Raw genomic sequence first — 26,637 nt, forward strand, 5'->3', positions numbered from 1 at the left:
TCTGTCAGTTTTTGTTAAACAAATTACGAACACAAGACTGCACATATTAGTGTAAAGTATTGGTTGCCTGTTGAAATACTAACAAAGAAAAATGTTTTTTTAAATCAAATTTTATGTAGATTTCAATCTAGAAATGGCAATATTTTCAAAGTTTTTAAATATCAAAGAAATTATTCAATTATTATTTATGTAATCAACTGATAAAAAATACATGGACACTTTCACATAAACATTTGATAATTTATTTCTTGATTGTTCTAAGAGTTCATATAGTTGAAACAGAACTTTCAATCATATCATAAGCGAAAATTAATACAGACATTTTAAAACAGTTTAAGCATTATGAAGAATATCAAATATAATTACAAGAAACAATTATTAAATTTAGTTTGCAGTCATTTTTTTTTCAATTAATGAAGAAATAAAGACTGCAGAAAAGGAATAAGACATAGATAAATAGTTGAAAAATTAAGTATATAAATACTTGTTTAAATCAAGCTGCATGCAAAAAAATAACAAAAATTGCAATCATTTCATCAGTTTTATTAAATGATGAGTATATAAATTACAATTGAATCAACAAAGAAAACAGATAAGAGAATTACAAAATAAGTTTAGAAATCAAATGGTTCAAAAAAAATTTCATTCAAATAAAATAAATCTAGATTACTAATTTTTTTTTTTTAAAAAAAAGGGAATGTACCATTACATATTACTTTTCTTGTGTAATGAAGTAATATATCCATAATACGAAGAAAAAAAATTAATAAAATTTTACTAACAATGTAAAAATCTATAAAATTCAGTGTTTTGTTCAAACATGCTTTAGGATGCTCAAGAAAAACATTCATTTCATGACTAAAATATTCATTTTAGAAATTTTTTTTTCTTTTAATATAAGTAAACTGTACTCTATAAATAGGCCAACAAGAACAGTCTAAAGAAATACTTCCAAAAACACATGACTAGATCTAAACTTAAAAATGAAATCTAAATTTTAAAAATAAATATGCCAAAGCCCTTCAGATATAAAACATGGCAATGAACAAGCATGGATTAAAAGGAAGATGCACAATAAATATGCATAAAGCTTTTTTTTGTTTGGGCTCAGTTTTAATGGCGACCATTATTGATTTGAAATAACTTTCTAAAATAGAACATTGTAGTAAAATAGGGAGTTCTGTGGTTAATTGTAAAATAACAGCAAAAGGTGTTCAAGAGATGTACTTTAATACATAACAAAATTAAAATGCTCTTAATTTCAAGACATTTATTAAACTTCACATATTAAGAACTATATTGATGAATATTTTATTAAAAGTCTGAATAATTAAACATCACTAATTTATTTTAAAAACTACTTAAGGAGAACTCGACATTTACATTATTTAAACAACTTTATACATCCACTATTAACAAAATATAACTGCATACTAAAAATGGTAGAGACTTTTTTTAATTTCTTAAGTCTAAAATGAAATAACTGTCTATCTAATGGTTGCATGCTCATAACAAAATTTGTCATTTTAATTCACATACTATAGCAAAAAATATGCATTATTCCTAATTTTTCTTCCTTATTTTTTTTTTATGGATGACAAGTTTTGTTTTAAACATGATCGTTCAAGTCGATCCTATATTCTTCATAAAGCATGTTAAAAACAGCTAACTTCTGGATTAGTAAAAATAATTTCTAATTCATGAAGATAAAGTAATTTATACAACTGGGACATTTACCGGGTAGGAAAAAAATATACATATCCAAGTAAAAATATTTAATATATAAAGTATACATTATAAATAAACTCTGTCAAAATAAATATACCCATAAAGAAGAAATGTAAAATTTAAAAAATTCAATATAGTACCAATTTATAACACGGTATCTTTGGAGCGAACACAAATGTGATAAACTATCATTAAAACAAAACAAATAGTAAAACAACTTTAAAAACCACTCAAATATAACAAAACTCAAAACATCACATTTATGACATTATCCGTTCTATAACCAATGCAAAACTTTTTAAAACTTCAACAATTCTAGCAAATATAATCAAACATTTTTGTACACAGACAATGTACTGCAAACAGTAATTTGTTTGATTGAACTTTTCTATATTTAGACTATACAATATTTTGTATTAATTTAGATTTTAACCAACATTTTTTTATTGTGAAACACTGATTTCAAATTAAATTAGTTAATCTACAATAAAAATATTTCCTAGACAGCTGAATAAATTTATAACAGCTGGCTGCTTTCATATAAGAAATTAACATTTCATTTGCTTTCAAAAAAGTTTAATTAATGAAATATGCAATAAATTTAACATTCTAAAATTGTATATATTTTATTATCTAGTCAGTAGAGGTGTATAATCTGCATCAGTGTCATAAACTATTTTGAAATATTCAACATTTATCTTATAAATAATTTCAGCTGTGCATTATTTGTCTCTACACATTCAAATATCATATCCTATATTACATTTTATGATTAATTATTATATGAACCTGTATAAATATAATCTATTTAAAAGTGAGTAATTCCATAATAACATAAAAGTATTATTATAGTATGATTAAGATTTAATAAAATCAATTTCACAGAATCTTATGACTAACAGAACCCTTATGATTCCTTATGACTAAAATTCAATAACAGCATAAACAAATCATGAAAGATCTATAAATGATAATTTCCTTTGAAAATGGCAAGAACCCTACCCTTCACAAAAATATGAGGTAATCACAAACTAAATAAATAAGACAAAAAAGATGCAGGATGATAATGCCATTACATACACAAAAATAACACTACAATAAGCAGACCGATTACAAATAATTGTTACCACATAAAATCAGACCTTTTTTTATTGACATAGCTGTGAAATTCATAAATTAGTCTCCTTTCCAAATAACAAAATAAGAATTATAAATATGTTAAAAATAAATATTCCGAAAATGAGAAATTCTTCAAGTATTATCAGCAGAATATACAATAGGAAAGAATTCTTTGGTATAGTTTTCTTTATTCACTGTACATCTGCTGATAGTTGCTATTTGGATTAAAAATGACTAGACTAAATTTAGTAACAATTCAGGTAACAATACACATAAATAAGGTTTCTAGAACTATGTACATAAAAGATGGTTATTTACATTTATAGTGTAGATCTAACATATCACCAAAAAAATATACTTTCGTAGAATTTGAGCATAAAATAGTATAATTATAATCAACTACATTCCAAAAACCTAAAAATAATAGACATTAGTACAAATATTTAACCAAAAGAATTACATGAGTAAAAGTTACATATATGCATAAATAAAATTAAAACATTCTTCAAATGAACTGTAAATTTTAAGACGGAAAATGGATTGTTGTAGGTTTGGAATGCAGCTTCTTGGTACTCTATATATAAACACAATTCTGTAATGCAATAAAAGAAAGCATATGTACATAGTTGATTGAGAGAAATAATGACTAACTCTTTAAAGAGCTGTTTGAAATATATTACTATATATAAAAAAATAAATTTCTTTGATGTATGCAAAACATTTTCAATTTCTAAAGCCAAAGTTGGACTTCAATCTCAAAATGCCTTGGACAACAGTAAATCCAGGTACCATATTTACCCTCATAAACATATAACTATACTTCCTTCCTATAGATGCTATGGAATTAGGCAGTGAGTGTTGCTTTTCCAAAATACCTTGCAAAATAAAAACAACTTAATAAAAAATGTAAAAATGCTGTGAAAGTAAAACTGAGAAAAATTTGACAACAAAACACAAAAAGAGCAAAAAAACAAAAACAAAAAAGCCTAAACTCAGAAAAAGTTAAAAATATTAATTTTTTTGAACTTTCAGCAAAATAATAATAATAAATAAATAAAACTTTAAAAATTAAAAATATAGTGTATCAAATATTGTAAAATCACATATGCACACATATTTATACAGAATACACCCAACAAAATACAGCAGCTGTTAGTTAATTTAACCAAAGCAAAAAGTGGACATACTTGCAGTACTCAACTGAAGATAGCTTATTTTTTGCCTTCTAATTTTTATACTTCCTGCATTTTTTATTCCAATTAAGTTTTCCCATAATTTTTTTATTTTATTTTGATCATATGCATCATTTATACATTTCATTCTTACATCCGAATTACACATCCACTCATTGTTAAGCTTATTTAAATAATGTCAAACACAAAATTTATTTGGACAAAAAAAAAGAAAACTATCTAAAAATTTTGCCATTGTTAAAATCACAAAAAAAAAATATATATATAACTGCAATTCTTTGAAAAAACATGAATATAAAAACTGGCTTTTATTTATAAAATACTGAATAATATGAACATAGCAAGTACTGACTTTGATAATCATGTATTACCCTGCTTTTACACTTTTTAAGGGATCAGAGGAATACTGGTGTAAATGATGAGAACATGTAAAATATGGGGGACAACTCACACAGATACAAATTCTCAGGGAAAAGATGTTACACATGTACATTATTAGTATTAAAAAGTAATTTATCTTTATCTTTATTTTCTACAAGTAAACATATATTAATTAAATTATGTGTATAATTAGTATATAATTAATTGCTATTATTATCAGCTGACTAAGAAAACTGTTCCAATATTTCATATCTTGAATAAGTTGAGTTTTAATCTTTTACTTACTACCTAAGATGCAATATGTTTCTCTTTGACAAACATTTAAATTTCAATAACTAATATTATAAGACTAACAAACGTTTATTCAAGATATAAAATACTACTGCTTTCTACCAAAATATGCAATCTAAAATGGATTTCTATTTGCATTTTCAATACACATTTTGTCTTTCAAATTTATACACATTATCAAAATTATTCTTCCCACCCTTCTCAATAGATGACTCTCTTAAAGCATGTCAGGTTAGTTCAAATACCCTTACTCTTTGATTCTTCCTCCCTCCCCTCCATTCGAACTACTGGGCACAATATATAAAGACATTAAATTCTCAAATATTAAGTCTGGGATTTTATACTTGATAAACATAAGTCATCAGAAAGGACTGGAAAAAAAACTATTAAAATGTTGGGGAAGACATTAAAGAATAGAATGTAAAAGCAGGATAACACTATATAATAAGTTATAATTATACATTAAAATTATAAATTTTATGTAATCAAAATGTTAAAGAAGATCCTTATTGAAACATTAACATTCAAAATGGGTAAATATGGTAACTGAAAATGAAAATAGCAAACTTACAGGGAAAAGTTGGTAGTGATCTAATTCTGCACAGATCAAATTTCTGAAACAAAACATATCTTTTGATATAGTCAGATACAGCATGCAATATACAATACACAACAGAAACAATCTTTATTGCATTATTATAATATTCTATGAACAATATGTGTCAGTGCATTGCAATTAGCCAATTTCAAAAAGAAAAAAAAATTATAATTAAGTTAATGCATTCTATATTTTACATAAATTGTAATCTAGAAACTAAAATAGGCCACTTGCGCAAAAGTGTTCATTTGCATCACAATCATGCATGTAACTAAAACTGCTACACACAATTATAACACAGAAGTTAGCTGATGTAAGAGGCAAAAAGCCTGTTAGCTACCACACAATTACAGATTACCACTATATAATTCATGTCCCTGCCTCAATACTAAAGATGACAATTCAGATTCAAAATCTGGTGCTGAGTATATTACTTAAGGACTAGAAGATAACTAGCACAGTTTGGTACTGAATAAAATTAATGATCAGGTCAATTGCTTGTCTTTTTTTTTTATACGGACAGTGAAATGGCAGAAACAGAATTTATACAGGTGTTTTGGAACAGATATGCTTGATTTAATATTACCCTTGACCTTATTCCTCACCTTGAGTTCCTCGAACATGACCTTTGTTGCGTTGCTGAAAAACAAAAACAATATATAATTATTCACATTTCAATATTACATATATATATATACAGTATTTTTAGAAAAACAAGGCACAGAAAAAAATTATATGAAAAATCAATTTAAATACTTAAAATTAACTTAAGTGAGTAATTAGAACTATTATTAAATATCACACTTATTTCTCAAAAATAAATTAAATGAAAACAAAACCTTAAAAATATTTATTTTATTGTTTATTACAAAGACAAAATTTTATGCGGTGCTCAGAATTGTAACTACATATTGCCATCATATTGAATGACAATTGACACATTTAATATTAGAAGTTAAAGAAAAAAAAAGGGGGGGGGGACTCAAAATACAACTAATTTCTATAATTAAAAAAAATCATCCTGCATATTTTTTTTTATGTAATATTACATTAAAATAACTATAATACTGTTGTAAATAAAGATTTTAAAAAAAATGGCCAAATTTGAACATTTTTTTCCAATAATATCTGCTTGAAAAACTGTACAATTTTTAAAAATTCTACTGGCATAAAAATTAATATTTTGTTAAATTTATTATTAATTTCACACATTTTTATTTGCAGTTAACTGCATTTTGAACAATTCACCATTATCACCAGAATTGCACGCTTCCAAAAGAAGCAAGGAGAGATTGAAAAAATTCAATAATTTGGTTAGAATAATTATTATATTAATATATAGTTAAAATATCTTAACTGTGAATCTTGCCACTCATTTGCTTAAAGCTGTTTTTCAAATGCACTAGCAGCAGTTTCTATTCAACTATTCTTTTAGTTATTAAATACGTGTCATAGTATGCAAATTGCAAATGAATGCTACTATATGTCTTTGAGTTTGTTATCTAGAACCTAACAAGAAATCTCTTGTGAATATTTTTGCTATGTTTATTTTTCCAAATGGGAATAAATTGTTTTCAGGTATATCAATTATTTAATGTCATACTGTTGTTCTGATTCTAGATATGTCAGCTTAAATATTTCAGCTTAAAAATTAATAATTAAAAATAAATAAAGTTTTAAAACTATCCAATTTAACTTCAAAATGTTATTTTTTTACTATCCTGTAAAGCAAAATGCATTTTGCAATCCAATTGGCTATTTTAAGGTTTGTTTTTTTTTTCCCCCAAAAAAACTCAATAACAATACCGATATAATACCCAAAAATTGATAGCATTATTTCTTTTATCATTTTATGTTTGGATTAAATTCTTTGCAGTCAAAATCTATCTGAAACTCTAAAACAGTTCTACCTTAAAAAAGGAAAATCTAAGAAATTACACAAAATATTTACTTTTCAAATACAATAAAAAAATGTTACACGACTCATAAAAAAAATAATTCTGGATTATTTAATAAAATGTTAATATCGTTTGTATGCATTCTCCTAGATAGATATTATGTATTATCTAATTAAATATTGTTAATAAAATATCTATTCAAGAGTTAAAGTTATAACTCTCATTGTAAGCAAATTCACAATATAATTCAAAGTTATATCCTGAACACTTAAGAGACAAAACATTAAGGAATTATTATTCTATTTCAATTGCAACTTACTTCATCCAATTCCCTTTTAGTTTTATCTTCCAAATCCCTAATATCTTTCATTGTCATACCATGCCATCTATCCAACCAGCAGAATACTTGACGATGAAAGTTGAGAAAAATTCTTCGCTCTGTCTGCAATTCATAAAAATTTTCATAATTTACATATTCTTTACTTATAGAAGAGTAATGAATTATATATTAGTCAATTTTTAATTTTTTTTAAAAAACTGAATCAAAAATCTAACCTGAAATGACGAAATAAATTATTTTGCAAATGATGCATTTTAGACAAATTCTTATTTTTTTTTTTTAACTTCAAATTTATAAACCAATAAGAAAGTTCATTTTTCAGTACAATTCTTATTTTAAGATTGAGATATAACATGCTAGACAATTGCTTACACCACAGTTTTGCCAATCACTGTAACATACAATCAATAATTATAACAAATGAATCAATGTTCAGCAAAAATGAATTTAAAATCTTGATTATGCTAATTTTTCTGTTTTACTTTAAGAGAATCAAAAATGAGCATAATAATGATTGATTTGCAAAAAAAATTTTTTGATTACCTTAAATTTGCTTTTTATAAAAACAGCCAATTTAACTGTATAAAAGCTATTATTACTTAAATAGCAACCTTTTTTGACAAGGAAATTATATGTGCATGTACGGAGGGAAAAATAGAACAAATATTAAAGCTTGAACTTCAGAGATGGAATAATTAAGAATCTATTTTCATTTTTTACGATAAGGTTACTTAATTGAAACAGTTAATCACATGCAATGTAAGAACTTTATTTATTTATTCAAACAAATGACAATATTATGGTCATACTACTATCTTCTCTTGCAATGCAATACATTTATTGCCTTCACCAAAATTTTTATATTGCATGAATTTTGTTCAGATTTCAGAAAAAATGAGATAATAAAAATAACAAATAGCTCATCAACTTCAAAAATAAAAATGAGCTCTGATAAAATTATTTTCTTTTTATTTCATATTTCATTCCTTTTCATTTGTAGAAAAGCAGACAAACTAAAGATGAAAAGCAAATCTTAAATTATCTCTCTGAATGAATAAAAATTAAAATTTCCACTAAATATTATTTATTTTGAAAGGATCACTTTAATGTTGTTATATACAAGGGCCAATGCTAACTTAGCATTTCTAAACACTCATTATAAGTCAATTTAATTTTTTTTCCCTAAAAGGACTTTATTGTCTCTTACATATGTGAAAAATATATATACAGATTTCTGTAAAATATATATACATATATGATTACCTTTTGAATAAATGATTCCACCCGATTTTGTAATCCAAACCATTTAAATTCTACAGTCACTAATTTATAGGCACACATTATAGGAGTACAATTTTTCTGAAAAAAGAAAACAAGCAAATTGGTTTAACAACATAAATTTAGGAAATTCTCTTTTAAAGTCTGTTCAAATAGTATTCAAAAAATATAGTTGAAAATAGAAACCTAATCTTATATACAATTTATTTGATTTAAAAGAAATAAATGAGATTACTTTCATAAAAGAAACTGTAATTCTAAAGGATATATAACTTTATTATTTGATAATTTTTGTAAAGAATTTAAATACAACTACTTAAAAAAAATGGAAATGTTTTGCCTCTAAATCAAATTCTCCCAATTAATGAATAACAGAATAACATGTCACTATTTCTTCTCAACTTATAATAAAAAAATACAGCAAGCTAATGCATTTTGGCTTGAGAATAATTTCACCTCTTTGAACAACCATGAAAGCCCACAGAATTCAAAGAAATGGTTATTGCGAACATAATTTATGTGTGAAACAAAATTTGGAATTTTTAGATGATAAAATGAACATTTTTTAAAACTAAATAATAAAAATTTAGATTTTTTTTCTCAATGTCAACGATCACAATGAGTACATCAAATTGGGGTTCATCAGATGAGTGCATCAGATTTATAAAATTGGAAGAGAGGATTATAAAAAATATCAGTGTGTTTTATGAACAAGAAGTATCTAAACAATAGCAGTTTTTAATCAAGTACAAGCACTAAATTTGAGTTTTGCTTCAAAATTTAAGCAACCATGTAATTAATAGACATTTAATTGTGCACCTTAGTTTTTGCATTCAACTATATGTATCGATTCATAGAAAGCCAGCTGAATCAGAAATGTTCAGCATTGGCAAAATAGTTAGTTGTTAAAAGTTTCAATAAAGGTACAAATAAAAAAGAAGCTGAAGCTCCACTTTATGCAGGAGGAGGACTTCCAAAAGGAAGTCCTATTTATGTTCATTTAAAATTTTTAGAATATATAATCAAATGTATACAAAAAAATCAAGCATCAATATATTTAAAGCATTAAAAATTGTACAAAATTAGTAAATATTTCTTAATAAAAAATGTACAAAATTAGTAAATATTTCTTAATAAAAAATGTACAAAATTAGTAAATACTTCTTAATAAACATAAAACTGATTTTTTAAATTTTTCAACTATTTTTTATATATATAGATCTATAAGGGATTTGCAGTCTTTAAAGTCTTTTTTTCACTCTAATCAATTCATGATTAAATCAAAAATTTCATACGGAAATTTAACTTGACATTTTACTAATAGCACACAATAATACTGCATGTAGGAGGAACATTAAACTTGCTCAGTTAAACAAAGAAAGCAGTTTAGAAGATATTCAAAGATTTAAATCAAACCAGAGAAGAAAAAACCCAATATATATTATATATGTACCTAAATATAAACTCTTATTTAAAATCCTAACAAAATTATATTCTTGAAACAAGTGAACTCCGAATTCAATAAAATTTGAAGAATATGTTTCGTTTATTTAATTATTAATAAATTCTGAAAAAATTCTTTTTTTAACTATCTATCTAGTTTTAAATCTAACTTTTAATCTAGTCATCAATCAAATATTAAAAACTGCATTACCTTAAAATATTCATATTATATTATATTATATATATATATATATTTGCAGTTTTAAATATTTACTCAAAGAATTTTAGAGAAATAATATTCATAATCTTGCTTTAAAAAAAAGAACCCATATTCTGAATATTTAAATATTAAAATCAAATAAAACATATATGGCCAAATCACATGGTCTTAAAACATTATAATATTGAGAAATGATCCTATCAATCTAAATTAATATAAATGAAAGTCTTTTAACAGTAAGAGACAAATGCTACTTTAGTGCAATCAGAAAAAAAACTTAATAATCTTTATAATATTTGTAAAAAAAAAAAAAAAAATACAACATTTTCCTGTCTTTTTTTTCTTCCCTCTAATTCTAAATGAATATCAAAAAAATTTGATGAAAATCCCAATGCACTTAAACCTTTAACTAAAGCAAAAATTCCAAATTTTTTTTATTTATAAAATTAAGGTTTTTTTTAATATATAAGAAAACTGAACAAATATAATACATACTTTAAAACTGATAACATTTAAAAATATTCAAACATTTCCTTTACTTATAAAATATACAATCTAAACCAACTTAAAAATTTTTTTGAATAAATGATGTCAGTCTAAACTATTCTAGATTAAACATAATTTCATAAATAATGACTTGCATTTTAAAGCTTAACTTCCAATTATGTATTAATTTGCTATTTTTTAATTTAATAGAATTCTACCAAGAAACATCAAAAATTACAAAACATGCATTGATCTAAAAAATAATACAAACTAGAAAACAAAACAATGAACAGAATATGTTTAATTTTTCAAATCAAAAGGCTGGGCATTATTTAATTTTAGAAAATAAAATTTTCATTGCTTGTTTTGGATATAAATATAACATGATAAAAAAAGAAATAAAATCCCAAATATTTTTAAAAAGTGCTAAGAAATTTAACTTTGTTTAATTATTAGGAAGTTAAATAAAAAAATTTCATTACAACTACTTATTAGATAAAATACCTTTAAAAACTTTAAAATTATAAAAATAAATTTGCAACTAATTTAAAAAGAATGAAGTTAGTGAAAAATTTCACAATGGAAAAATTGAATGATCAGTACATTCAAAATTATTACTGAAAACTCACCTGCCAGTTTCCAACTAATGGACCTCTTCCTGTTTTCTCAGATTTGAATTTAGTTGGATCTTCAGTTTCTTTATAATCCTAATAATAAAATTAATATTGTTTTAATAAGTAACAAGATTACAAAATGTGTGGGCAATAAACCCAAGCTTCATAAACTAACAAGAGCACAGAAATGTTGTAAAATTGGAAATTCATTAAACTTTGAATTTGGTTATCTCTAATACAAGTAAAGATGAAAGTTTGTTTCTTAATTTATTAGCAGTCAATAGAACAGGCTGTTAATCTACAATTTGGCACAAAAAATACTTTGGAAGATGGGAATGTGTAGCATTGGGTACTTTTTCCAAATTTTGATAATTAAAAAATTAAATCCAATTTCAACACTTATGGCACTTAATTATCCATAATTTTGAAGAGAATAATTATCCAAATATTTGTCTTTTCAAAATTACTGGTTTAATATTTTTTCCATTTTTTTTAATTATTATTATTTGAAATCAAAATTATTTAAAGGGACAATAATACATAAGGGGGGAAAATAGAGTACAGAGAAGGAAGGAAATAAAGAGAAAATTTCATATCTCACTAAGTAAAAAAACTTATTATATATAGTTTAAGCTTTTAATGTTTACGTTTTTAAAAAATATTTAAACACTATGCATTTTAAGATGAAGGAAGTAACAGATCATTGATATTATAACTTAATATTGTGCACTTCTTTTTTAACAGAAGATTAGAATCCTGTTTCAAATTTTAAAACAAACTAATTAGAATACTATAAACAGAATGCAGTAATAAAAATATTAAATTAAAACAACATTTAAAAAATTTTGTTCAGATAAATATTTTTGTAAATATATAATATTTTATAAAATAAATGTTCCTCTGAAAATAAACCAACTTTTCGAAAATAAAACGACTTTTAAATGCATCCAAAATATAGTTTTGATTTTGGAATTAATTGTTTCACCTAAAATCTCACAATCCTTTAATGCTCTTTACTCAGTATAAAATAGTCATTTGTTTGAATCTTCAATTTTATCTTTCTCAAAAAATAATAATTTTTTAAGTTCAAACAGATATTGCAAACGTTTTAATTTCAAACTTTTAGTATAAAGCACTACAATGTTAATTAATTTAACAAAATTCAAATTTCATCTAAACTTATAATAAAACTCAATGTGTGTGTGTGTGTGTTGGTGCTCTACAGGCCAGACCGTTTGACCTACAGCTATCAAATTTGGTACATGTATACCTTGGTGGTCGGGAATGTGCACCTGGGGTCCCGTTTTTTAAATTTTTAATTAGAATTTTTATTATTAATTAAAAACTAACTTTCCTGCCAAAATATCTTAATCACCCCATTGCCAAATGAGTAAGGCTTCAGTATTTTTTTTCCCCCATGAATAAGGTTAGGCTTAATATTTTTCGACCGATTATTTCAAATGATTCTGATTAATTTCTTAATGTTTGATGCATTTAAAATTAAACTTCTAATCGGCATAGCGTTACCCCAACTGGTATAGAAAAATTCTCGCATTTGCGTTACCATAACTGGCGTTGAAAATTCACGCATGCGCATTGTGTTCTGATTGTTGACAACTATTTACAATGGATGTGGACTTGATTTAAATTATTTTAAGTTAGTTGTGTACTTTTGTAATTGAATTGTATTTATGTTAGTTATATATTTTTTGTATAAGCTTATAGTTTTAAGAACATCGTTTTTTTTTTTAAATAGTTTTTTTAACCTGTTTTAAACTGATTATTTTAAACAATTCTGTTTATTTTCTTAGTGTTCGATGTATTTAAAATTAAACATTGTTAATTAATCGATCTTCTCATGATGAATCAGAAAATTTTGTTGGCAAATACTTGAGATATTACATAAATTAAGAAAGATATTCTTTAGTGCCCATAAGGTATAAATTAACTTAGTGACTCTGTTTTCAGTAATCTTATTATAATAAAATGCTTTGTATCAGTAAAAAATATATTAATTGCAGATTAATCATTTCCACTTTAATTTAAAGCATAAATTCTACCGGAGCTAACAAAAAATTAGAGAGATACATATGTTATGACTGAAGGCCTTTATAATATTATGAGTGAATTATATGACTATCAAATTTTGAAGTTTTAAAATATATTGATGAAGAAGCTATTAAAGTAGGAATTACATAAAATATTTAATTATTAAAATTTTAATGAGCATTAGGATGGGCGAACCGGCTGGTCACCAAAGGTGGCTAGTAACTAATATTATGAGTGAATCACTAACCATTCAGGAGACTATTTAACAATGCTTAAAATAGGATATTATCTTTTGAAATAACAATTTTTAATACAAATTTTTGTTGCATAAATAAACTTTTTATAACAGCAGATCAGAAAGATGAAAAAAACCCTAAGAACAAGAGAGTATTAGAATTAAATATCAGCTTTATTTGAAACCAATTACTTTTGCTGAATAATTGTTTCATCATGAATATTAGAAGTGTTTAATTTCTAATTAAATAACTAATGTATAACTTCATAATGTTCTCAAACATCTTTAAACACAATGTGACAGACATTACAAACATATAATATCAATATATATATACACTTCCACTGTATAATGCATAAACCTTCTAATGGAGTTAGACAGTAGTATCAAAAATATAATCATTCAGGTAATCCCAAAATTTAACTAAATGTTGTCTTTCCTGGTTTTCCTTTGTAAAACTGGTTAAATAAACAGCTGTCTTCTTTAATTTCATTAACGGAAAGAAGTGATTAAAATATTTAATGAAACAATGACATTTTAAAATTCATCTCAATAATATAATATAGTGTTAAATACATTGGAAATAAAATTTTAAGACTATTAGAATTCAGGAAAAAAATTACACAACAAATAAATTGTTTGAAAAGGCACAAAAAAAAAATTCTTTTGTGTAATATATTTGGAAGATGTCACAGGAATATGCCAAAATTTCACTAAATGTTTAATTTTTAAAAAAAAAAAAAAAAAAAAAATCTCTTTAAATCTTTCTCTCATTCTAATACTCCAAAACTATATTTGTGCCAAATCTGCATTTATCAAAAGTCAGGTTTGTAGAGTGCAAAGATACACATTATTATTAGTAAGTTGCTAATGAAAAGTAGATATTTTGCAATATAATTAAAAGCAATGAGGCTTAAATTCATCTGGTTATCTAATAAAAAAAATATCTAGTATAAGGCACAGTTCATAAAATAAGGATTTATAAATTTAAAGTTTAATAATCTAGAATCTATTAATAATAAAGAATCTCTAAGTAGAAACCAAAAATTAAGCAGCCCCCTACCCCAAAAGAATAAGATAAACTATAGAATATAAATATTTTTAACATTAGAATAATTCATTTTTAATCAAATCAAGCGCATCATAAAAAGCAATTTGAATTGCTAAGAGGTCTACAAAATTTGAAAAGGAAATCATGAGATGAGTATATCAAATGTGTAAATGCAAACTAGAAAAAATGATCTAAGACAAATAATGTATCTTTTCATATAATATCTGCACAATTAAGCCACACTTAATCTTAATATATTTTTAATTCTTATTTCTAAATAATTTTAAAAATCACTTACCCGACTTTCTACAGTATCATTTGCAATGTCTATAAACACTACATCTCGTTGTTTCAGCTTCTCTGGTGGCAGCTCATGAACCTAATGCATTTATGAGATAATGTTTTTTTTTAAATTTGTGTGATTTTCTATATGAAAAGGAATTTTCCATAAATATAATTATGAATCAAATTTATTTTTTGTAACTTTTTTCAAAATTATACAAAATGAAATTCACTGCTTTAAGGGTTATTTTTTGAAAAAAAAAAAAGTTCTCAATTACAAAATATTTTATTATACAAAGATATCCATTTACAAATTTTTATTAAAAAAATATCTTTAATTATAAGAGCAATAAGAAAAGAATGTTGTTTAGTATTCTTCCTGTTACTTAAAATAATAAGAAAAAAACAATTTTAAAATTTTATTACTCACATTATGTTGATCACCAGCATCTGGACAATGCATTGTTTCAATGCTTATAAAAAAATTGTTTTTCATATAATCAGGATTCTGAAAATAAAAAAAAAGGCATAAATATATTTTACTTAAAACAACTGATAAAAATACACAGAAACAATTTATCTTTTAAAACTGGATAAATAAATTCAAACGATCAAAGAAATCTAACGTTCAGAAACGTCTTCTAAAATCATTTTTCTCCTTCAAATTATGTAAATATTCGTTATATTCTGTTCAACAATATAAATTCATTGAGATTTATTCCAGCAATCAGACAGCATTTTTGAATTAAAGCATAATAATTGAGCAATATTCTACTAAATATTTTATAAAAATATAACAAAAAAACTTAACAAAATAAATCACTTCAGATAGATGCAAAATATTAAATTTGCAATAATCCTTAAATTAGGATCTAACTTTCCCTTTATTGTAATATTAAAAACAGATATTATTTGAAATTAATATATAAATGGAACAGTACCAATTTTATAAATTGTTTTAATTATTCAAATATTAGAAAAAATTTCAGCACTGAACGATTGTGTAACTTACGAAAAAAGCATGTAAGGAAAATAGATTAATAGAGGAATGTTATTATTAACAATAAATAAATAATAAATATCAATGTTATATTATTTCTAAAAACTGTGAAAGTTTGTTGTAAAATTTGCAAGTTCCAAACTTGATATTTTAAAAATTTTTAATTTTTACACAGAAATGAATAAAAATTGTATTTTTAAATATTTAATGCATTCTACCCAGAAAATTTTACTAGATATGTTGAAATTACAGTACAAATGATCGAGAAATAAGAGATATGTATAATAATCAGTTACACTGAACTGCACAGAACTTATTATTTTTTTTCTTTTATAATTATATATTATTTGCAAGAAAAATGTCATTAATATATTAAACTGTAAACTGAAGCAGTAAAAAAAAATATTTTTAAAAATACTTACCGTTATAACTGGAAGGATAAACAGCATATAAAAAAGAAAATTATAAATTTATTACAATAAAGTCTTGAGCATATATACATACAAAAATACTTAGTACTTTACGAACAGAAATAAGGTAAAAAATAGAAGGAAAAAAAATCAAGAAAAGAACCAATGTTTAGAAACAAATTCGAAGTTATTTATATCTCAGTTTTAAAATATTATTCATCATTCAATATTATTATTCAATATTTAAAACATTTCTATTAATAATTATGTCATTCTAAAAGACTTGTTATTTTATTTAAACATTTGTATAAATTTGTGAAACACATAACATGCATTTTATAAATTCTATGAAAATATTATATACTTCCTATTTTATTCTTTATCCTATTTTATTTTTATCAGCTATTTTAATATCACTTCAATTGTATTAACAGTTTTAAATTCAACAATAAAATTAAAAGAATTTATCTGCATAACAGATTCAAATAGAAAATTATATTCATATCACTTCAACAACGATAGAAAAATCCAATCTTTTATTTAAATTAAAAATAAGATAATTAATCTTTTCATTCTTCTTATGGTAAATTATATACTTCATCCATTCAAATTTAGTTGTTATATTTGCCATAGTTTCTTATCTAAAGATAGAAGTGATTTTCAATAATTCAAAAAAAAAAATCAATTTCAAAATGTATGAGCACATACAAAACTAAATTTATTAGCCTTATCTTTTACCTTAATCCTAATATAAAATATATTGATTATCATTTTGTTATTAACAAACATACAAATTATAAAATATTGCAGAAGAGAGTTTATCTTTCTGAAATGTCTTTTACAATGTGAAATAAGCTATTTTCCATCAATTATTTTTTATTTTATCTCCTTTTACATTTTTCATTATTTCTAAAAGTAAGATTAAAAATACTTCATATGAATAATTAAAACCTGTTTGAAAAACGGAAAACACAATCAAATATGACCTAATTTGCTATTTTTATTCAGGAAATATACGAATTAAAAAAAACACCTATAGCCTATTATTTAAACTGAGCTTTCAAAATTCACATTTCATTTTTACCCAATCTGATGGGACAACTTCAAATTGAATAACTAAAATAGGACAAAGAGAGTATGATAACAAACTCTTTGCAAAATACCATTTTTAACCTAAATAAAAGCTTTTATAAGTTTTAAAATTCATAATAGGACTTATCTATATAATAAATTCAGATGTAAAGTCTTATCTATATCACTGCAAAAGGTGCAATGACATATAGTTAGTAATTAATGAAGAAAATACAACAAATTATAATAAATACTTAATGTTAATAAAAAGGCCTTCAAATAGAAATGTCATTTAAATGCAGAATATTTCTAAGAATTCAAACAAATCACAATATTCTATTTAAAAATTACAAAAAAATTTCAGAGAAAGCAATGGCACCAGTTATTTAATTTGTATTTTAAAGCACACACCTGTTTTACAATAAGGATAAGCATTCCAGGCTTCTTCATGAATTTCCAAAGATCCTTTAGGGGCCAGAAGTCGAATAAATGCTGGAACTTTACTGAAAAAATTTTGAGAATTAATCATAAAAAGTGAAAAAAAAATCATGATAGACACAAAATTCATATTTTGTATATTTTTAATGAAGTGTTGTGCAGACATACCTGGCTAAGTGATAGATCTTATAAGTATACTGGCCTTTAGTGAATTTTCCTCCTAATAAAGGTACATTATCAAAAGGTTCATTTTTAAGCACCTCAATGCCTTCTCCGCCACCAGTTTCATTTTTACTAGCTTCTGCAACAGAGTAGAGCTGCCCCACTTGATACTGAAATTAAAATATCAAAATGATTACACTTTATACCACCATACGAAATAAGAAAATTAATTAATCATAATTTTGTATATCTCATCTTTACTATTTTACCTATACCTAACCAAAACCTATTGAACCCTTTTAGCAGAAATATTAGAAATAAGAATATCACAATTATCTTTTTTATTATAAAATGCTTTTTATATTCTTACAACAACTTAAACTACTACCTTAGAACAAATATTTATTTATTTTTATGACCCCCCAGATCTATTTAATTATTTTTAGATTACACCAAGATACCTTAAACTTAATACAACTGTAGTACAGTTAACAGTCAAAAATTAGTTAAATTATAAATGTAGTATAATATGGTGATCATAAATACCTCAACTCCATACAACCATTTTGTTGATATTTCTTGGTTTGATTGGTAATAAAATCCAGAATCATAAAAATAAACAAAATCCAAAAAATCTTTCTTATGAAAAAACAACAAAGTGATGCATTTTAACATAAAAATTTAAAAAATACATAATCAAATTATAAAAATATTTTTAAAGATTAATAAATATTAGTTTTCATGTTTTTGATGAAAATTGCATGCATTTATTTGCATATAGCAATTCATCAATGCAAATGATAGTAATTGAAACAGTTGTTGTTGGTAATAGCAACAAATAGCAATAAACTATTATTACATTCAGAATGAAATCACTATTATTAGATTTCTTATTAACTTACCACTATTAATAAAACCAATCTACATGCTTGTAAAAGATATTATATATTATGGATAATCTTTTTTAAAAAAATCAAGTAATATGAGGTTTAAAAGGATTATAATTAGCTCATAACAATACAATTAACTATTATATATTATAATTATGAGTAAAACTTTTGAATTCAGCATAATATATACATTTTGGTTTTTTAGCAAAACAATTAAACATAAGAAATCATAATATATGAATTATATGTTTAAAACTCATGTTTCTATTAACTTGATAGCAGTCATCATTAAACATATAAATTGGAATCAAGTATTTTCCAGTAAGAGCAACAACTGCCAAAATACAAAAAAGAACGGCAACTCTATACCACAAAATTGACAAAAAATATCTAACTTTCACAGTATATGAAGTTCTTTATAATTAGATGCAAATTTTATCTATAGTCAAATTAGTAAAAAGCTTTCTAATATTTAATGAGAGCTAATATAAAAAAGAAAGAATAGAATGCCTTACCTCTTCTACTGTAATAGGAAGAACAACACGACTGAAAAGAAAAAAGCAAATTAAATTTTCAAACACAATATTCATTTTAAACAATACATTCTACAAAGTACATACAAAAAGCTAACAATTAAAATTCATTCAAATTATTCAGCAGCAATAAAAAGTTTTCAAATGATATTCAATATTATAGTAAATGTTAACCAAGAAGGTAGCATCTAACCACAAAAAATGCTTTTAAGGCATTAACCCTGTATAATAGTTATCCATATCAATGTTTACTTTTGTTTGCTATAGAATTTTAAAACCATAGGCACAATGTTAAGATAAATTCTAGGAACAACCACTTGAATTTTTTGAAGGATTAGATTAAATGTCAACTCAACTTCAAAAAAAATCATTTCTTTCATTTATTACCTTGAACCTTTTATTTAAACAAAAGGTAGAACTGCAAATATATGCATTCAAAAACATGACCAGAAATTAAATAAACCATTTCTTCCACAATGCAAAGAGAAAAATTTGCAATGGCCTTTACCTAAGTGGGGTATTCAAGATTTCACTTGTACTTTCTAAGAACTGATTTAAACTCTGACAAAAAAGCTTAGCATAAACACCCCGCCATGTCACTGATGCCTAGAACTATGAGTCATCTTATTAGTTTGGAAGAATGATGTGATACCAGAGTATAATTACAGAGTATGAATATGAATTATGACCATCAGCAAACGAAGATTTAAGATAAAGAGACTTTGCCTAGTCCTCAACAAAGATTGAGCAATTGATTATGGGTGGCCTTTTCCAATTAAAAAATAATACGTTAACTCTCAAAAAAGTTAAAAGATCTCCCTAAAAATTGCATTATTTTTTTTAAATTAAAGAACAGGAACTAAAAGGAACAATCATCTTATACATAATATTAACTTATAAAACATCAGGGCTGTTTTCAAGGTAATAAAATCAGAATGAGACAAACCAATGCTAATTATACCGATTTGGATCCAATTTTCAACATAGTGTGATAATTACATCACATATTATTTGTCTAAATTAACTGCTGAAACTCTAATTGCATTATTAACATTCACATCATTAACATCTAACACATCTAATCTAATTGCATTATTCATTTGACAAAAAGGAATCAATATTTTAAAAATATTTAAAAAATTAAAATTGTCTTATTTTTTAATAAATTTTTTTTAATTTTCCAGCATTTGATATCATGTTGCACATAATAAATGTTCAGATTCATATTGTTCCTTACAAAGAATTAGATAAAAATAGCAATTTTCTAATCACACTTTTATATTATTTAGATTAAAAACCAGATAAAAGATCTTCCTACTCATAAGTTTACAATTATATAAAAATTTGTTATATTTATACACTTTTTGAATACTACTTCAAGAATTAATATCCTGTAAGTTCGTCATAAAGCCATAAAAAATATTGATACACTTAGCAAATATAATAATTAAGCATCTTAAACATTTTCATTCCTGTTATATTTGATTTGCCATATTCCCCTCATTTTTATAACATAACATAAGTTTAAAATAACCCTTTATCTAAACAATTTTCAAACTCTATATATTCCCATTTTGAATACTGCAAAAAAAACAGTCAATACAAAAGTAAACTTTGTGAAATTCAAAAATAAATATTCCTTAAAAAAATTCATTCTTGTAAAATTCCTACTGTTATTTTAAGCAAACAAACTTTTAATAGTATACTCATAATTTGTTGATCACCTTCTCTAAAAATGCATATTATTTCACCCTGTCTACAAAATTGAAGCACATTACTTGATTCTTTAGGATAATTTTTACAGAGATGTGATTAATTAATGTAAAGACAATTTCTTCAATAGTAGGCAAGTATAGAATAAATGTTAAAAATTTTAAAACAACAGTACAATTAAATGCTCTACAAGTTCTCTTTCCAATATTTAATACCTCATTTGTAAAATTTTAACAGGTATGAAAGGGTCATCCCATGTCAATTAAAAATAGAAAAAGACAATTTTTATCCTCACCATCTCAAATTTTCACGAAATTTGGCAAAGGTGTATTATTGGTATACACTTACAAAAATATGACATTTTAGATATGTCAAGTTGTTTACAAATTACAGAACTCTAAAATTCTCATAAATGGAGCTAAAAACAAGGATTAGCAATTAAAAAAAATGCTCTAAGAGTTTTTCTAATTAAAACAAAAACTGAAAAGACCAGAGTTTTTAAAGTAGAAAGTGAGAGTTACTATTATTATCATAGCTCATATTAAGGGGCATAATGATGGAGCTCTGTAAAGAGACTGGCAGCTCATGCCAGTTTACAGAAACCCTATGAAAAACGAATTCAAAACCACTACCATTTTTTGAATGGGTGGTACAAAGCATTATCACTGCATAACTTTATATATTCAATACAAGAAGACTATTGAATCAGACTGCTTCTTGAAACATCAATCTGATCAAGCATTGTTTATCAAAGGAGTGCAGTAGTACCATGCATTCATTCTCAAAATTTACATCTAAAATATTTGTGAAAAATAACTTGATGTAGGTAACTTCCTTAATCTTTTTCATATCTAAGAACTGCTTATATTTTGTGGGTCTCAAATATGGATGTTCTTGAAAGTGAATGCTGCGAAGAACTTATGTTCTTCAAGAGAATATTGTAAACCAAACAAATAAAGCTTTTTCAAGTTTAAAATGATAACCAGATCCTATTATTTAACAGTAAGCTTTTTAAGATATATTTGTGGAATCGTTGTATCCACATTCATGTTTATTTTCATAAAAATGTCAGTATTAGTATAACTTAGTTAAAATAAATTTAGTGTTGAATTAATAGGATTCCAGTTTTAGTTTTTTTTTAATTATTTTAACAATAAAATCATCATCCTAAATTTATATTTTGTCACTGAATTACAAAAATGCAATCTATTCATGGAATTGATTATAAAATATGTACTTTTTAAAAAAATTAACTGCTGATAAATTAGATTCTAAGAAATTATTTCTTATATAGTGTTGCATGCCACAACAAGAAGTATGAAAAATACTGCAAAATGGCACCTATCTAGTTCAACTACTAAAGTTTCTACAGCAATTCAAAAATTGCCATTTACTGTTTTTAGCCCCATTTATAAGAACTTAAGATATCTGCAATTCAAAAAATGAATAATGTGAACTTTACATATCTCCATAAAATTTCATATATTGTGAAATCTACACCAAAAATACATCTGTGCCAAATTTCAAGAAAATCTGAGTATTGAGTTAGTGTGGAATGACCTGAAACCCTTTCCTGAAATACAAATTTGCGATCATTTACTTCAAGTTTTGTGAATGAGTTGACAGTAAAAGTTTTGGCTGAAATAAAGAAGTAAATATTGCAGAATATATTATATATATATCCTGAATTGCATTACTGGTATTAAGTTGTAACATGGTTTTATGATAATAACATAATTGTAAACAAAGTACTAGTGAAAAATTTCCAGAAACTGCTGTTAATCATAAATTTTACATAAAAATCTCATTATTAATTAAAATAAAAAAAAATTATTCAAATAACAGTATTGTTTAAGTATAATATGCTAATTTACTGCTTATGACATCCTCAAAAAAGTTTTATTGGAATAAAATTCAGTATATGAATTTAAAAAAAAAAAAAAACAGTAATGATGAAAATCTTTCAATCAATATTAAATAATCTTTTCAAGTTGTAAAGATAGAACAACTTTTAAAAAATCAAGCAAGAAACAAACTTAATAGCATTTCAAGAAACTTATTTTCAGATAAAGATATTAATTATAGACCTAAAGATACCTTATTTTAATAAACAAAAACAGTGATGGATTTTGACATTCTGTGATTCTAGGCCATGTGCATTATTACAAGGCCTCTTCTATTAATAAACCAACCAATTTATTTTCACATTTAAAATATCAGTTTGTTAATGATTTTTTTTACTTTAATAACCTAGTGAAAAAATATTATGGCCAAGACTTATGCAATATATAATACTAATTGAACAGACACTCAGTAAATGTCAAAATAAATAATTGAACATAATGAAATAGATAGGATCTCAGAATAGAATTACCTCAGCCCTGTGCCTTAGCTATTCCTAAATCAGCCACTGTAACTGATTGAATTAATACTTTTCTTCTTATTTCATTTACAATTTCCTTATACTTTAAGTAATGCAAATTAAAAAGTGTACAGAAAAAAATATTAAACTTTGAGGTGTGACTTTCTAAGGCCATAAGTTGTCTTTTCATTGTTTATGGCCATAGAAATTTTAAGTTCTAAATATAGTCATAAGACCTAAGAATAAGTTCAAAGACTATAGTTAATAAGTTCTAAAATGACTACACAAGCAAGGAATTAAAATATAATATTTTATAAAATAAATTTAACTATTACTAAGATGCATAAATTGTATATTTAAAAATATTTTGACAAAGATACAGCAAAACAGAAAAAAATATTATACAGAGAAAAAATAGTCCTTTGGACAATTTTATTAATGATGGACAATCATTGAAAGAATGCAATATAAGCAATAACACTGCAGCCTAAAAATAATATTTCCCATATTCAATTTTCAATGGCCTTCATATTTATCATTCCTGAATAAAAACTCAGTTACACAGCATTTGAAAAATAAAGATAAAATTGATAAAACAATGAAAAATATTTCAATAAACAGTTGGCAAGATAAATGTTTTAAATAATCATTATCATTTTTACAGATAAAATGTTTTCATTTTCTTTTAATAGCAGTTTTGAAATATAACAACATTTACATCATTCTTTCACACATCAACAATTTTTATACAAAGAGTTCCATTGTTGATATCAGAATCATTTGAATATAAAAAGATGAAAAATCATCTGCAAATTCTGAAATTCTCAAATGGAACAAATAAGTTATAATTAGATGACTGCACAGCTAAATTCTATATTAAAATAAAAAGATTTTTTTTTATGTTCATTGAATTAAATATCAACAAAATATTACAGTAAACATTATAATCTGCAATTTGTCCATCAATTAAAATTTATACAATTGTAATCACACATGAAGAAAAAATAACACTAATTTTAGTGACTTTTTAAACATTAATAAAATATTTAGAAATTTAAGTTATTTTTTTTTCTGGCTTTTAAATATATTATTCATGATTAAAAATTTACTAAAATGTACCATATATTTTTTTTTTTTTCTCCACATATGGTGACTATAAAAAAAATACTAAAAAAGAACTTTTAATAGTATTTCTTGGTATTGATTTTAAGAATTTTTTTTTAATTTAAAAATATAATATTTCATATAATTCACCATCAAAAGAAAATGATGTATGAAAAAAATCAGTCTACTATATAGCAATTTAAAAACTGGGGAAAATATACAACTATCAACAATGATTACATTTTATATAGCCATTCATTCAACCCATTCTTGTTCTCATACAATCAATGCTAAATATCATTCACACAAGCAAAATGATTATGAATTTTAAATGGCAGGATTTAAAGCTTTTATTATAAATTATTTTACAATTTATTCATTAATAAAATACAAATAATTTTTTTTTTCAATTTTTAAAATAATTTAAATCATAAATAGAAATTGACAAAAAATTTTGAAATCCTCATGCAAATATTTTATAAAATATTAAACAAAATTTCTTAAAAATTGCAATAAATTTGAATCATTTATAAATATCTGATATCATTATTAAATTGAAAATTTTAATCATCTCATTGAATAATATCAGAAAATATTAGCACTGAAATATTTATAGAAAAAAAATTCATTTTCATGTACTTATTATTCTATGTATTTATATCTATTTATAATTAATACTTACATAGTTTTACTATTATTTTATGTTTTGAAGAATTTGAGAAATCAGAAATTTAATATAGATTTAAAATTTTCAATTAAAGGTTTAGAATACTAGATTTTTAATCTATAAAGAGCTGTTTTAACAAATCAAAAAACCAATCTTTTAATTAATGTTTCTTGGATTTTTCTTACCTCTAAACATATGCTTTTGCTCTAAACAATTATTTACAAACTATTCTAGTTTCAAAGTTGAGAGAAAAAAATTTAATCAACAATGTCTTTTCCGATGTATAGAATTCAAATTAAAATAATTTTACCCTGTAATCCTAATAAAATTAAATAGCAAAAGCAAAGAAACAAGTGTGATGCATCGTTTCACTCCTCATAAAATTAAAATCGGAAAAAAAAAAAGCTTGTTTCCCACAAAAATATATTTAAGAATATATTAAAATCTGGAAATAACGTAACTTATCAAATATTAGAAATAAGAAAGAAAGAACAACCAAATATAACAGACTATAGCGAAATATTTTTAAAGAGATATATAGGTTATACTTTGCTCGATCCAATTTCAGAATAAAAAAGACAAGTTATATTTTATAACCTATATAAGCAGACATTACAAAGATTATCCTATTTAATACATAAACTATCTCAGAATAATATAAAATTTACAATAAATACAGAAAAATTATATCAAATATTTCAATTTTTCTAAAAACACCATATATATATTAAAAGATTGCAAATATAATCTGATTAAATACCAATTTAAAAAAAACCATTGTCCTTAAATATAAAAGTATCACAACTCATATAAAAATAATTATACTTTTGATAAATAAATTATAATTAAATTACATACAATTCCTTAATAATCATTTTTCTGTGATTTTTGACACCAACTTTTCCCTTCACATGGGGCGGAGAAGTGACGTCAATGTTACTTTACTGCAGTGCCAGTTTTCAAGACTGAAGAGTTAGTTTTGAAATCTATTTGGAATAAATGACTGCCAAGTGAAACACGGAAATACCCGGATAGGAGAAAGTTATCTAGATTCGGTCCATTTCACTTAACAAAAACTTCC

At 24.1% G+C, this 26,637-nt stretch overlaps 1 protein-coding gene across 1 annotated transcript; it reads right to left on the reverse strand.

Annotated features, from left to right (window-relative positions):
• Positions 1–527: 527 nt before the first annotated feature.
• Positions 528–26,637, reverse strand: LOC129968497 (phosphatidylinositol transfer protein alpha isoform-like). The gene is made up of 13 exons (XM_056082439.1): positions 26,415–26,637; positions 19,693–19,723; positions 18,294–18,457; positions 18,099–18,190; positions 16,629–16,636; positions 15,637–15,714; positions 15,223–15,303; positions 11,605–11,682; positions 8,812–8,907; positions 7,528–7,650; positions 5,916–5,949; positions 5,284–5,326; positions 528–3,722 (listed from the first exon to the last, which is right to left on the reverse strand). The coding sequence occupies exons 1-12, from the start codon at positions 26,429–26,431 to the stop codon at positions 5,319–5,321; spliced, it is 810 nt and encodes a 269-aa protein (XP_055938414.1). The 5' UTR covers positions 26,432–26,637; the 3' UTR covers positions 528–3,722; positions 5,284–5,318.

Source organism: Argiope bruennichi, chromosome 5, assembly GCF_947563725.1.
Source record: "Argiope bruennichi chromosome 5, qqArgBrue1.1, whole genome shotgun sequence".
Lineage (NCBI taxonomy): Eukaryota > Metazoa > Arthropoda > Arachnida > Araneae > Araneidae > Argiope > Argiope bruennichi.